Source organism: Camelus ferus, chromosome 22, assembly GCF_009834535.1.
Source record: "Camelus ferus isolate YT-003-E chromosome 22, BCGSAC_Cfer_1.0, whole genome shotgun sequence".
Classification (NCBI taxonomy): Eukaryota; Metazoa; Chordata; class Mammalia; order Artiodactyla; family Camelidae; genus Camelus; species Camelus ferus.
The window spans coordinates 15,980,413-15,994,528 of NC_045717.1; the positions used below are offsets into that span (position 1 = coordinate 15,980,413).

At 60.3% G+C, this 14,116-nt stretch overlaps 2 protein-coding genes across 7 annotated transcripts; one reads left to right on the forward strand and one right to left on the reverse strand.

The window, feature by feature from the left end:
* Positions 1–36: 36 nt before the first annotated feature.
* On the forward strand, positions 37–10,660 carry CRLF1 (cytokine receptor like factor 1). 4 transcript variants are annotated; one of them, XM_032465223.1, is made up of 9 exons: positions 46–433; positions 5,066–5,347; positions 5,686–5,815; positions 5,983–6,152; positions 7,173–7,330; positions 7,423–7,591; positions 9,522–9,709; positions 9,818–9,865; positions 10,348–10,660. In XM_032465223.1, the coding sequence occupies exons 1-9, from the start codon at positions 322–324 to the stop codon at positions 10,366–10,368; spliced, it is 1,278 nt and encodes a 425-aa protein (XP_032321114.1). In that variant the 5' UTR covers positions 46–321; the 3' UTR covers positions 10,369–10,660. The 4 variants fall into 4 exon arrangements, with proteins under 4 accessions (XP_032321116.1, XP_032321117.1, XP_032321114.1 ...); XM_032465224.1 differs by having other exon boundaries at positions 48–433; positions 9,823–9,865; positions 10,348–10,496; XM_032465225.1 differs by lacking the exon at positions 7,423–7,591 and having other exon boundaries at positions 37–433.
* Positions 10,661–10,941: 281 nt separating this feature from the next.
* REX1BD (required for excision 1-B domain containing) lies at positions 10,942–13,651 on the reverse strand. Of its 3 annotated transcripts, none has more exons than XM_006186234.3 (5): positions 13,491–13,651; positions 13,313–13,395; positions 12,780–12,984; positions 11,807–11,886; positions 10,942–11,172 (listed from the first exon to the last, which is right to left on the reverse strand). In XM_006186234.3, the coding sequence occupies exons 1-5, from the start codon at positions 13,590–13,592 to the stop codon at positions 11,100–11,102; spliced, it is 543 nt and encodes a 180-aa protein (XP_006186296.1). In that variant the 5' UTR covers positions 13,593–13,651; the 3' UTR covers positions 10,942–11,099. The 3 variants fall into 3 exon arrangements, with proteins under 3 accessions (XP_006186296.1, XP_032321119.1, XP_014415974.1); XM_032465228.1 differs by having other exon boundaries at positions 10,942–11,191; XM_014560488.2 differs by having other exon boundaries at positions 12,780–13,030.
* Positions 13,652–14,116: the final 465 nt, after the last annotated feature.

Here is a 14,116-nt window from a genome sequence, read left to right on the forward strand (position 1 = left end):
ACAGGGCGCGTGCGGTGCGCGGCGGGGCGGAGGCCGGACGGGTGGGGCCCGCGGTGCCCGCGGGCGGGCAGGCGGTGGGGAGGCCGGTGCGGGGCCCGCCGCCCCCCCCGGAGCCGCGCCGGGGGCGGGGCCGGGCGGGGCCAGCGGCGCATTAGCGCCTTGTCAATTCGGCTGCTCAGACTTGCTCCGGCCTCCACGCCCGCGCCCAGCGACGTGCGGGCTGCTTGGCCCGCGCCCTCCCGCGCCCGGCCTCTGTCCCGCGTCCAGCGCCGCCACCGCCGCAGCCGCCGTCTGCCGCGCGCCCCCGGCAGCGCCGGCCCCATGCCCGCCGGCAGCCCGGGCCCCGCCGCCCAATCCGCGCGGCGGCCGCCGCCGCTGCTGCCCCTACTGCTGTTCTGCGTCCTCGGGGCGCCGCAAGCGGGATCAGGAGCCGGTAAGTACCCGGCACCCTGCTTTCCCCTTCCCGCCTGGGCCGATAGCGTGCGCCCCGGGGGCAGCCGCGGGGGGAGGGGGCTCGGGCGCCACCTGGACGGCCGGGGAACAAAGGAAGGCGCCCCCGGCGCGGCCCTCGGGGCGCCCTCACCTGTGGGGCGCACGCCGCCGCAATCCCCTGGCCGGAGGGTCCGGCGTCCGCTACCGAGGCCTTCTTACCTGGGCTGCCTTGCCGCGGACGCCCGGCTCGGCCCCCTAGGGGTCGAGGGGCTGCGGCCTGGGACCCTCTGCACGCCGAGACCCGGCGGGCGCACGCGACAGCGTTGGCTGACTCGGAGACGCGGAGACCGCCGGTCACTGCTCCCGGGCGGGGGCGCACGCTGTAGGCGCGCTGGGTGCCGTCCCTGAGCAGGGGGGCCCCCCTGGGTGGAGGGATGAGCCCCATGAGGAAGGCGGGGCGGGAGGGGGCCGCTCTGGCCTCCTGGCGCGCGGCCCGGGGTCCCCGGGGACGCGCCTCTCCGCGGGCCGGCGCCGCCGCCCTTTCCCGGCGGGACCCCGCGCGCTGGGGTCCGCGGAGTCCCCGCCACCGGCGGCGCTCAGAACCGTTCCCGGACACACTGCGCAGGGCTGGGAGACTAGCGAGAGAAATCTTTGTGAGAGAGTGGGTTAGAGTGAGCGGGAGCGGGAGCCGGCAAGTCTGGGCACCGTGGGCCCAGCCCCGGGGCGGGGGGGCAGCCCCCGGGAACCCACAGCTCTCACAGGCCGAGACCCCCCACCCTGTTGGGAGCTCCTGGCCTCCGGCACTCTCTGGCCCCCCACTGATGCACAGCCCCGCCAGGACACTGTCTCCACATCCAGACCCACTCTGGGACACGCCCAGAGACACACAAAGACTCACACTGGCTTGTGGCCCGTCACCCTCACCCTCAGATGCGCGCACACTGCATCCCAGATGCACATTCGCACACCATCGGGGCGCACACACATTCCATCCCTGACACACACACATTCATGGTCACACATTCATGCCGAGGAGGAGGCAACACAGGGCACATACGCAGGCACTGCCTCCCCTGGATGTTCACAATTACTCCATGTACCCCATCCAGGTGCATAAGTTGACTGTGGTGGGCACATACTGCCTTCCAGGTGGACCCACACTGTACAGAACTATTTGCAGTCTTCCTGCGGTATTCCTCCAGAAAGGACACTGTCCAGTGTCCCAGGGGCACTTGCTGACAGTCTAGCATGTCCAAAGCTCCTGGGCAGGTGAGAGGCTGCCCAGGCCCTCCTTGGGTTCCTGACAGCTCTTCCAGGAGGTGGGCAGCACCTGTGAGTGCCAGCTTTAGTGGCAGGCTTTTTTTCCCAGCCAGCAGAGTAGCAGGCAAAGGTGGCTGCGGTGCGGGGATGGGGTGGGGAGGGCAGTGCAGATTGTTGTGTGTGTGTTTTTTCCTTTAAGGGGGAAGAAATTAAATAAAAGATTCTCACACCTCGACAATATGTTTCTACTTACGGTGTGTCTTAGCACCTGACCAGCAGGCGGGTAGGTCGTAAAGTGTCTGCAGGTACCAGCGGGACAGGAGATGGAGACCCCTGTGGGGACCCCAGGATGGGGGCCACCCTCCTGCCTTGCTTGCAGAGAATCTCACACTTTTCCCTTTTAAAACACATGGTGTTCCTTTTTAATAACGGCAGTGGCTCCAGATTGGGAAGGGGGGAAGGAAAAACTTTTAAAGGCCCCAGCTCTGCGGGAAAGGCAGGGAGGCAGGGGAGGGAGGCGGGCTGTCCAAAAGTCTAGCCCAGGGATCTGCTTAGGGGAGCCTTCTAGGAGGCCCCCCAAACCAGGCTAAGAGCCCCCCCCCCCCACCTAAGTGGGCTGTTCCCAGATGCTTTGCCTGGGCTGGAATGTGTGCATCCCGGGTCCCAAATGCCTTGGCTTATTGTTTGGGGAGGTTTGGAGGGAGTGCACCAGGCAGCAGGGACCCCAGAGCTGGGAGAGGCCCTAATCCCAATAGTTCCTAGGCTCTGCAGTGTACTGGGCCCCTTGGACATCGTGAGCTCATCTCATTAATCTCTCCAGCAGGTAGAACATATCCCCCCCCCCCATTTTATGGAGGAGGAAACTGAGAACAGGGGAGGGGAAGTCAATTGCCCAGGTACTCCAGCTGAGATTGGCACCCACATCCCAGGAAGAGAAGGCCTCCCTCTGACCTTTCCTGCTGGAGCTTGGGGTGGGGGACTGGCCTGTCCAGGCCCGCCTGGCCTTGCCCTCTCCTCCTGTCCCCCGCCCAGCCCCGGGAGGGCAGCTGCAGCTGCTGGCAGGCAGGCCACATCAGCCCAGGCCAGGTGGGTGTGGCAGAGGGGCAGTGCACCCCGCAGCCAGGACCCCCCCTAGAGAGCCCCTTTCCCGGCCAGGCCATGGTGGGGGGCGGTTACAGGAGGGGCATGACCCACCCCCAGAGGGTTAAGAGTGGGCTGGGGTCTGGGCAGGCCTGGCCGTGCCTCCTACCCTGCTGGGGGGGCCCAGGCAGGAAGCGGTGGGTGGGCCGGGGCAGAGACGCTGGCACGCCCGAGTTCATGCCGAAGGAATTCCGAATTAGCGGGCGGCTGGCTGCCTGGGACCTCCGGGGCGGCCCCCTGGCCCCCCGCCCCCGGCCGCCCCCGCCTCCTCAGCTCTGGCCCGCTCAGACGGCTCCTTCGCACGGACGCTGAGACCTCCGGCGAGCCCTGGGCCAAGCCCCAAACGCAACTGCGATCCCAGGCTCCAGCAAGACATGGCCCTCAAGCCAAGTTTGCCCCGGAAAATTGTCAGGGCCGGCCCCAGGAACTGTGTCCACCCCACCTCATCCATCCGGAACAGTGAGGGCCAGCACAGGGCAACCGCTGGCATTCAGGGGCCTCCCAGGGGACCATGATCACCCTGCCCTTGGCTGCCAGGGAAGCTGGGCTCCCATTGCACCCCTGCAGTCCCTTCTTATAGCTGCCTAGCAATCTTTTTGAAATACAAATTCCTTCCCTGCTCAGAATCCTGGAATAACTCCTCTCTGCAGGTCTGGCCCCTGCTGATCTCCCAGACCTCATTCCCTACCACCCCTGCCCCAGGATCTTTGCACTTGCTGCTCCCACCACCTGGGCACTCTCTTATTCTCTTCTATAAATTTTCATAGCTGTTTTTTCACTTTATTCATATATCAGCTCAAATGCCACCTCACCAGACAGGCCTCCTGGCCTGTTTAACTGCCCACCACTGATTCATGCTTTATTTTCTCCCTTATTTATTCTTAGATATTTATTTGTTCTTTGTTCTGCTGCTCTCTTTGATTCAAGGCCCACAAGGGCATGAATTTTGGGTATCTGGTCACCATTGTGCCCTCAGGTCCTGGCACAATGTAAGTTCTCCTTGAATGAATGAATGGATGAGTGAACAAATGAGTGAATGAGTCCTCACAACCACTCTTGGTGGAGGGAGGGGTCCCCTCCCAGGGGCTGAGAGAAGTAAAAGAACTGGGCCAACCTCCACAGTGAGCTGGAGTCATTGGAACCCAGGGCAGCCAGGCTTAAAGGTCTTGTCATTAAGGCAGTATTTTTACTTCTCTCAAACAACCCCATGTAGCTGATACTATGATGCCCACTTCCCAGATAGGGAGATGAGACTCAGAGGGGCATCCAGGGCTTGAACCATGCATCCCCTCCCCATTCTCTGTGCCTTGGTTTCCCCTTGGATAAAAACGGGTTACTCTCAAGTTCTAATCTTCAGGAGAAGCCATGAACTGCCCCAGCAGCAGGCAGGTGGAAAGACATCAACCTTGAAATCCCAGAGGCACCTGTGCCCAGCACCCAATTCACACACAACCCAGTTTAGGAAGTTATTTCACAACTGATCTTCACAATTGCCCTGAAGACGAAGAGCTTTCCTGTTCCCATTTTGCAGATTAAGAAAACTGAGTTGAGGGAAAGCACGGTGATGGTGTCAGTCCTCCTGGATGGGAGCGCTTGCTACAGCCACCTTCAGTTCCAGTGGCAGCACAGAGCAGAACTTGGGAGACTGACAAATCCGGGTTCACATAGTGTGCCCCTCTTCTATTTGATGAACTTCAAGAAGAGACTTGATCTCTCAGAGTCTTGTTTCTTTCATCCATAAAATGAGCTGGATTCTAGTAGGGGTCAGGGTATCCTTTTTTAGAAGTGCCTTCCGCCAACAGAGACATCTACTATGTGTGAGGTTCTGGGGGTATCAGAGAAAGAACTCACAATCTGTTATTTCTAACTGAAAAAAAAAAAAGGCATAATGTAGTGTTTGTCAGAAGTATGTGGAAGGCAGGAATTACTTGGATCTGAGTGGGTACTTATGCCCAAGATTTGAAACCAAGTCAGTAAGGAAGTCAGTAAGGAAGTGACTGGGAAGGACCTGAGTTGTTGAATCAGACAGTTCTGGGGCTGAATCTCAGCTTTACCACCAACCTGGGGCTGGTCATTTGACCTAATTGATCCTCAAGTCTCCCTCTCTGTAAAATGGGTGGCAGTAATAAACAGCTCCTTTGCAGGACTGCCATGAGTCTTAAAGGTCCTAGGATGGTGGAAGGTTCCAGGTAGCCCCATCCCAGGCCTGACAGGTACTCCTTTCTGACCCTAGACACGGCTGTCATCAGTCCCCAGGACCCCACGCTCCTCATCGGCTCCTCCCTGCAGGCCACGTGCTCTGTGCACGGGGACACACCAGGGGCCACCGCCGAGGGCCTCTACTGGACCCTCAACGGGCGCCGCCTGCCCCCTGAGCTCTCCCGAATGCTCAATGCCTCCACTCTGGCCCTTGCCCTGGCCAACCTCAACGGATCCAGGCAGCAGTCGGGGGACAACCTTGTGTGCCACGCCCGTGACGGCAGCATCCTGGCCGGCTCCTGCCTCTATGTTGGCCGTAAGTGGGCTCCCAGGACACCCACGGGTAGCTCTTGGGTGCATCATCTCCCTCTGGAGAGAGGCATGAATCATGGGCCCTCCGATCAGCGAGCCACTGAACAGTGGGCTCGCTGGCACAAGTTGAGAGGTATGGGCCTCTAGGGTGGGGATGAGAGCCTGGAGACTGCCCCCCCCAACACACACCAACCTCAAGAGAGCCATGCAGGTGGTCCTGCCAACATCTGCTCTGTCCACCCTCCTTCCACTCCAAGGTGGGGGCCCCGGCTGGCAGCCAGCAACTCCTCCATCTGTCCACGGCTGGTCCAGACCCTCAGCCCCTGCACCCCACTTCCCCAGTGCCCCCAGAGAAACCCTTCAACATCAGCTGCTGGTCCAAGAACATGAAGGACCTGACATGCCGCTGGACGCCGGGGGCCCACGGGGAAACCTTCCTCCACACCAACTACTCCCTCAAGTATAAGCTGAGGTTGGTAGTGGCCCTTGGGTGACATGTATTCCAGGTGGGCTGTGTGGCCTTGGCCAAGCCTGCCTTCTCTGAGCCCTGGGGTCCTCTCTGCATTCCAGGGGTGATGTGGGGAGGTGTGGGAGCCCAAAGGGACCCTTAGGTGTCCTCCTTCTCTTCTGCCCCTGCAGGTGGTATGGGCAGGACAACACATGTGAGGAGTACCACACAGTGGGACCTCACTCTTGCCACATCCCTAAGGACCTGGCTCTCTTCACACCCTACGAGATCTGGGTAGAGGCCACCAACCGGCTGGGCTCAGCCCGCTCTGATGTGCTCACACTGGACATCCTGGATGTGGGTGAGCCCCCTGACCAGGCCAGCCTGGCCCACCTGGGATCCTGCCACCCTCCCCCCAACACACACCATCCTCAAGCCCCAGCCCAGCCAGGGCTGCAGCTCAGCTGAGGTAGGACCCTGCCGTTTGGGATGAGGAGGAGCCAGGCATCCACCCATCGGTCCCCAGCCCCCTGAAGCAGCCAGGATACCCCGACTCTGTGGAGAACACCTGGCCTGGTTGCCTCCCCCTCGGCAGCCCAGGTGTGCGGGAGGGGGCCCCTGGGATCTGGGAGGGGGCGCCCAGGTCGGGAGGCGCCCCAGGAAGCAGCAGCCTGGAGCTGGGGGGGAATGCGGGAGGGAGGCAGGAAATGGATGATCTGCGAGCAGAATTGGGCCTAATCTAATTAGGGTGTTTCTCAGCCCCAAGCAGGCCTGTGACTTAACCCTTTCGGCCCCTCACCAAGGCCTCAGGGGAAGAAACCAGCCCTCTCTGCTGCCCTATGGGCTCCCAGAAGGATCCTCAGAAGGCTTGTAGTTACTCCCTCCTCCAGCCCAAGTCCCACTTTCCTTCCTTAAGTCCTGAGGCTGCAAGGGCATGTTCTAAGCCTCAGTTATCCCTTTGCACCCAGGAGAGCCGTCATACCAAGGACCTCTGTAAAGTAGGAAGGAGCTGGAGGTGGGCAGTGGCGGTTCAGGGGAGCGTCTCAGGGATCTGGCAGCCTGAGGGGCCCCCTGGCCTCTTGGGCATAATAATAATAATATCACCGTCCAGGCAGTGTCAGCTTTTTACATAGTTCCCCGAAGATAGGATTATGTTTCTCCTGTCATAGATAATAATGGTGATAACAGCTAACATTAATTGAGTGCTGCTAGGTGTTGAGTGTTTCCCGAATATTATCTAATGTAATCCATCCTGAAGGGGGGAGGGGGGAGAACGATGGCAGGTGCCATCTAAGCCACGTGCCCTGGGTATTTGGACCCAGACAGGGGCCAGCCGGGTCCAAAGAGAGCCCAGTGACTGAGCGCCGCCTCACCCCCCTAGTGACCACCGACCCCCCGCCGGACGTGCATGTGAGCCGTGTAGGGGGCCTGGAGGACCAGCTGAGTGTGCGCTGGGTTTCACCGCCTGCCCTCAAGGACTTCCTCTTCCAAGCCAAGTATCAGATCCGCTACCGAGTAGAGGACAGCGTGGATTGGAAGGTGCCTGCCCCCACCCAGCTGCGCTCCCCCTCTCCCTCTCCCCCCCCCCCCCCGCCGCCGCCAGCGCCTCTGACCCTGCCCTGGCTGCCCAGGTGGTGGATGACGTGAGCAACCAGACCTCCTGCCGCCTGGCGGGCCTTAAGCCCGGCACCGTCTACTTCGTGCAAGTGCGCTGCAACCCCTTTGGTATCTACGGCTCCAAGAAGGCAGGGATCTGGAGCGAGTGGAGTCACCCCACCGCTGCCTCCACTCCCCGCAGCGGTGAGCACTCCAACAGGGCTAGGTGGTCCCGGAACCAGCCACAAACCAGTCTCAAACCAGCCTGGGCCTCCGTTCCTTTGTTTCCGCCAAGAGAGCAGAGGTCTCAAACTCGTGAACCCTGGAGCCACATGTGGCCCCTGGATCTATTTTCTTGGCCTGTCATTTGAAAAAAAAATTTTGACCTACTCGCAGACATTTAAAAACAGTATGTTTTCACACAAATAGTCTAGATTTCCTAGAAAAATTGTCTAGAAAATGTAACAGGACGCAGCCTGTTCCTCTATGCCTCCATCAGCAAAGGCTCCCCCTTAAGTCAGTGGTGGAGGGGGTTAGCATCCCTACCTGGCTGGTTTCCCTCACATGTACCCTTTCCCTAGCCCCTAAGGGCAAGTGAGTTTGAGACCCCTGCTTCTAAGGCCGATCGGCTGCCAACTCTATGACTGTTTTCTATTCCTCTTTTTATTCAAGGTAGGGGAATGGGATGATCAGAGACCTAGGTCTGATTCCCTTTGGGGTCTGAGGTTTATCTAAGCCCATGGGCCTCCCTCCTCTTCTTTGAGAAATGGTATGAAACCTTACTTGGACATCTGGCCTCAACTTCCCCATCTGGAAAGTGGGGGTGATAGTCATGCCTGCTTCAGGCTATCGTGAGGGTTGGATGAGCTAACCCCAAAGAAAGTGCCCTCATGCTGGGTGTCACCCCCGTGTTTGCAAGAAATAGCTACTGAGGTTCCCATCCCCTGCTCCCCATACCCAAAGGAGGCCCCCTTTTCTCAGATAAGGGCACTGAGGCTCTGAGACAGTCAGCCAGCCCCCAAGGTCACACAGAGATCTGAATTCAGTCCCAAAGAAGTCCAGGCTCATGCTCCTGGGATGCTGGGGAAACCAAGGCCCAGAGAGGATCCCAGAGTCAGGGAGTGGCAACAGGGCTCCAGCCAGTTCCCCTCTCCCCAGCCCCCATCCCGGGCCCCTCCAGGTTCAGGGGTGGGCGGGAGCTAGCACAGCCGGGAGGGGCCTGAGCCTTGGCCCCTGCTCGTGCCCAGCACCTGCGATTCTTGCACGGGAGCCAGCAGGCGGCTGCGTCCACTGGGGAGGCTGGGGAGGCCAGGGGAGGCCGGTAGGGGCGGTGGGGGCCGGGGCTGTGCCAGGGCCTGTCAGCGGGTCCCCAGCATTATTTATGACGTGAGGCCGATGTCCTTATCCGCCGGTCTGCTCAGGCTGCTCAGGGCTGGCTGCGGCCGGCGGCTGGACCTACAGGCTGGCCTCCCACCTGGCCCTCCTGGCCCACTCCCCATCTAAGCGGCTCATATTCTCAGGCCTGTCCTGGGGACCGTCCCCTCCCCTCCAAGTCACCTCGGTCTATTTCTTTCATCTGTCACTCTCTTTCCCTGTGTCTGTCTTTTTGCCTTTCTTGGTTTCTGTGTCCCTACATCCCCAGGGTCTCTGTCCCCACCTTCTCCAGCTCTCTATCTCCTGACCCCCTGCATCTCCTTGGCTGTCCCCCATTGTATTCGCTCTCCCTGTGTCTGTCTCTCCTTGTCTCCATCTCTCAGTCTCTGCCTCTCTCTCTCCAGCTCTTTCTCATCAGTGTCTCTCTCTTCCTCTCTCTGCCCCCTGCTCCGTCTGCATCTCATCTCTCTGGCCCTGACTTCTCTCCTCCTCCCTCCCTTCCACTCCACACCTGGCTCAGGCCAAAGGAATCGGGTTCCTGGAGATGTGGAGGAGGATCCCCTTCCTTCCCCTGCCCCTCATCTCCTTGGGGGCGCAGCTGGGCTGCTGTGCTGGACCGTGGGGAGGACTGGGTCCCGGAGAAACAGGGAGGGAGGCGCCCAAGGGGGACGCGGTCTCGCGGCACAAGGGAACCTCCCTCTCCTGCCCGCGCGCGCCCTCTGCCGGGCGCGGTCTGACGCTGCCGCTCCACCCCTGTCAGAGCGCCCGGGCCCGGGCGGCGGGGCGTGCGAGCCGCGGGGCAGCGAGCCGAGCTCGGGGCCGGTGCGGCGCGAGCTCAAGCAGTTCCTGGGCTGGCTCAAGAAGCACGCGTACTGTTCGAACCTCAGCTTCCGCCTCTACGACCAGTGGCGAGCCTGGATGCAGAAGTCACATAAGACCCGCAACCAGGTAGGAAGGAGGGACCCCTGGGAGAGGGGTGGATGGGTGGGGCCACGGGGGTAAACTGGCTGAGGAGGTAAGTCCGCAGCCCCCAGTCACTGCCTCCTTCCTTCCAAGCACAGGACGAGGGGATCCTGCCCTCGGGCAGAAGGGGCGCGGCGAGAGGTAAGGAGGCCCAGATGGGTGGGCAGGGTAGGAGACAAGGGCCCCTCCTAGGTGGCCACAGGTTGTGGGCACCGCCCCCCCAGCCCTAAAGTTCTTCCTCTGTCTCATTTATCAGCATTTATCTAACACCTACTATGTGCCTGGCCCTGTGGCCTTTGGCCTGAGAACATCTGACCCCTTTAAAATGTCCAAGGAGGAATGTCGTCCTCAGGAATTAATACTCATACTCACCCAGTTAGTATGTATGAGCGCCTACTGCATACTGGCCCTGTGCCAAGTGTGCTACCTGCGGGACACCCTATGGGATGAATATTCTTACTTCTCAGATGGGAAAACCAGTGCCCAGAGAGGGCCAACAGCCTAATAGGGCCACCCAGCTCAAAGTGATAGGGCCAGGACCTGAACTGGAGCCTTCTCAATTGTTCTGTGGTGTTAGGTCGTTCCAGGCTCCTTGCTAAGCCTGGCTTCCCCTCTGCCTGCAGGTCCTGCCAGATAAGCTCTAGAGGCTGGGGCTGCCCTCCCTGCTGCATGGAGACGCAGGGGCCACACCCAGACTGGGGGCCACCTCTGTACCCTCACCTCAGGGTGCTCCAGCCCTCTCAGCAATTGGAGCGAGCACTCTGAGCTCTGAGGGCCACACCAGCTCTGGCCTCCATGTGAGGTGCACCCCAGTGGAGGGTGTGTGTGTGAGGGTGGGCCGCCTTGCAGAACACCTGCCAGGGCTGGGGGTGAAGAAGGCCATCCCCTACCCAGGGCCCCCTCCAGTCTTTTTAAATAAACAAGCTATTTAGCTGCCCTGATTGTGAAGGTGAGTGTGGGGCTAGACTGGCCTGGGATAGGGGCTGTGGGGTTTCAGGGGAGACATGAGAATCCTAATGACCCTTTGGGACGGGAATCTTCACCTCGCAGAATTTCTGACTCTCTCCACGATCTGAAATATCTGGTTCTAAACTTCTTGGGGAGTGTGATTCAAAATATCAGAGTCAGGGAGGGGAAGAATCTTGCACCCACTTTTCCTAGCTTTGTGGACCCCACCTCAGCACCCCAGGACAGAGACAGTGGAGCAGCTGCAGACAAAAGGTTCTTTAGGTTTTTTATTGTGAGAGGTGAGGCGAACTTGAAGAGGATCAGTAGCCCAGTGGGGCGAGACCCCAGCCAGCTGGTGGTCAGGGCTGGGCCGGATGCCGTCTGTTCCATTTCCCATCTCCTTCGGCTCATCCCTGGGGAGCCACCATCACTCGGCAGACTCCGCATCAAACCTGAGGTCCTGGAGAACCTCGCTGATCGCTTCCATGGTTTTAATTACCCTACAAGAGTGGATGGGAACTATAAATAAAACCCAGATGGGGTGAATTAGCCGCTGCTGCGCAGCTCTGAGGGGGCAGACCCTGGGCCCTCCTGCCTGCTGCCAAACCTCCAAGCAGCACTAATGGCCGGGAGGACCATTTGGGTACCTGGGAGGAGTGGTGGTCCCGTGGGTCAGAGTGGCAGAGAGAAAAGGCCATTTTGGGTTGGTATGTGCCACAAGGAAGGTGCAGAGTGTGACATTGGCAGATGTTGAGCACGTGTGCACATGTGTGCGCTTGGGAGGTGTTGAAGGCAGGAATGTACAGGCATGTGTCTGGTGGGGCCAGGGCAGCCATGTCCACGCTCCAAGTCAAGCCATGTGAGCAGGATTGGTATGTGTGACGTGTGCAGCTGTGCCCTGAAAATGCAGAGTCTGGTGTGAAATTGCAGTGTGTGTGCTGAGGGAATGTCTGCTGTACATCTAGGAGCCACCAGGTGAGGACTCAGGTGTGCACATCCTAAGAGTTGTGTGCAGGTCTGGAGGGTTGGCACAGTCTGACCTTGCCAGCCCTGGGGCACACCTGGCTGGGGTTGGGTACCCAAGGGTGCATGTGCAAGTCTAGCACAGTCAGCCCACTGGGAGGCAACACTCACTTCATCTTCAGTTGGTGCATCTGCACGGTGTCCTCCTGCCCAGTCAGCTCTGGTGCCCCCATCAGCTGCAGCAGGGCCACCTGGATGGGTAGTAGGCAGCAAGGAAGATGTCACAGCTGGCAGAGGCCACCCCCTGCCCTCCCACATAATAGGGAGGAAGAGACACTGACACAGCCAAAAAGGCAGCACAAGAGTGAGGCCATGGCAGGCAGGGAGTCTCAAGGGGCGGTGCTTAGCGCAGGAGGAATCTAGGATTAGGTTTAGAGGGCTTGGGAGGAGTGGGGCCGAGTGGGCGGCCCTAGAGTCAGAGAGAGTGCAATGGGGACGTGGCTTCATGTAGGCGGAAAAGGTAGGGGAACTGTTAGCCGGGAAATCTCAACCAGGGGTTGATGGTCGGGGGTGAAGTAGGCGGGGGTCTCAATCTCAGGGACCTGCCTGGCGTTATAATCCAGGGTGGAAGTAGGCCGAAAACCTAGACTGGGTTTGGGAATCTAAGGCAGAGTGGCCTGGGAATCCCAGTGTAGAATATGATGTGGGCGTGCCTTCACGTGGATTTGGCCTGCAGTGTATCTCGGTCAGGATTGGCTGTAGGGACAGAGTAGGCGGGGCCTTGGAACCCTAGCGGGAGGAGTAGGTCCAGGAGTAGGCAGGGATCTGGAGTACTAGCCTGGGGAGTTGGTTAGAACCAGAGGGGGTTGGAGCTCCCTAGGGGCGGAGTCTGGGATGGAGTGGGCGTGTCCTGGGACTAAAAACCTGGATGAAACTGGGGGCGGACAGGAGGGGACTAAGCTTGAGAATTTTAAGTGAAACCTTAATGAACGACTGAGGTGGGCCAGGAAGAGTGGGTTCTGGGGCACCAGGGGCGAGGTTTGAGGGGACAACCTGGCCCCTCCCTCAAGGGGCGCACAGTGGGCTAAGGCCCGAGAGACAAGGGGTGGAGTAGGAGGATACGAGGCCCGGGGAGGGCCCTCACCGTGGCCAGGCGCGTCTCTTCCAGCTGCTGCAGGCTGCGCACGTGGCTCGCGAGCAGCGGCTGCGCTCGGGGTCCAGCCAGCTCGGCCTCCACCGCCAGCACCTCCCGCGAGGCGGCGGCGAAGATCTGGGTCACCTCGTGTACCGTGCTCCGGTAGCGCGGGAAGTCGTAAGGCGGGCCGCTGCTCAGGTACTGGCTGTGGCCTCTGCGGCAGATGGGGGTCCTGAGGCTACGGCCCTGGCTCTCAGGCCCTGCAACAGCATCGACTACCTAGAAGCCCCCCAGGAAGTATTCCTGGACCCCAGAGTGTGGAGGACGTTTTGACTCCCGCAGCGTAACTCGAGACGGGCCCCACCCCTGAGCGTGGGTAAGGGAGAGACGCCACTCGGAGCTCTGGTCTCCGGGCAAACCCCGCCCCACCTCTGACAACGCAGCCGCGCGGGGACCTAGTTCCTCCTCAAGGTACGCCCATCTCCGGAGCGGGCTAGGGGCTTAACCCTGTGACCCCTGCCCTCCCCTATGCCCACACTTACTCCTCCAGCCGGCGGAAGGCCTGCGCGCGCTCAGCCTGCAACTGGTGGATTCGCTGCACCAGCGCCCGGATCGGGGCATCTTTCTACGGGGCGGGGGGCATGGCTAAGGCATGAAGACGGCGCCCCCCGATCCTGCACCGCCCACCCCACGCTAGTTCCTGCTCGGGCTCGAGCTCACCCAGGGCCACACCGGCTCCTCGCGCTCCGGGACTCCAGTGGCGGCCTCAGCACCCGGCGCTACGGAGACAGCGGACTCCGCCACGGCCTCGGCGGTGATCATGATTGCGCAGCTCTGGCCCAACCCAGGAGCAGGTTACTCCCGTGCGCCAGGCGCCCCCTGCAGGCCCGGATGACCCAGAGACCCCGAGACCCCGGGCAATAAGGGGAAGCAAAGACTGGGGGCTTCTCACGCCGCACTCTCCATTCACCCAGCCCCTGTACTTGTTCCCATCCAAAACCTGTCTTACCATTTTTGCCCCTGAATGTACGGTACTGTATAGAGCAAGCTGTTCCCTGGGTTTCTACACAGCCATGTCAACACCCGACTTCATTTCATCCTCACATCCTGCCCCCACTCAAAATTTTTAAAAAAGGAGCCCAAGAATATATCCATCATCTCATGCCACAAGGTTATAAGAATGGGATTTGAATGTAGGTTTTGACCCCGGAGAGCTCAAGTTGCTGGAACCCAGCCAACAGCAGAGTCACCAGCAGGTTGTGTGAACTGCTCAGAAGTGAGCTGGAGGGCCTGTGCGAAGGCCCTGAGGTGGAAGTGTGAGGCAGGGGTGAGGCCAGCAGGAGTTC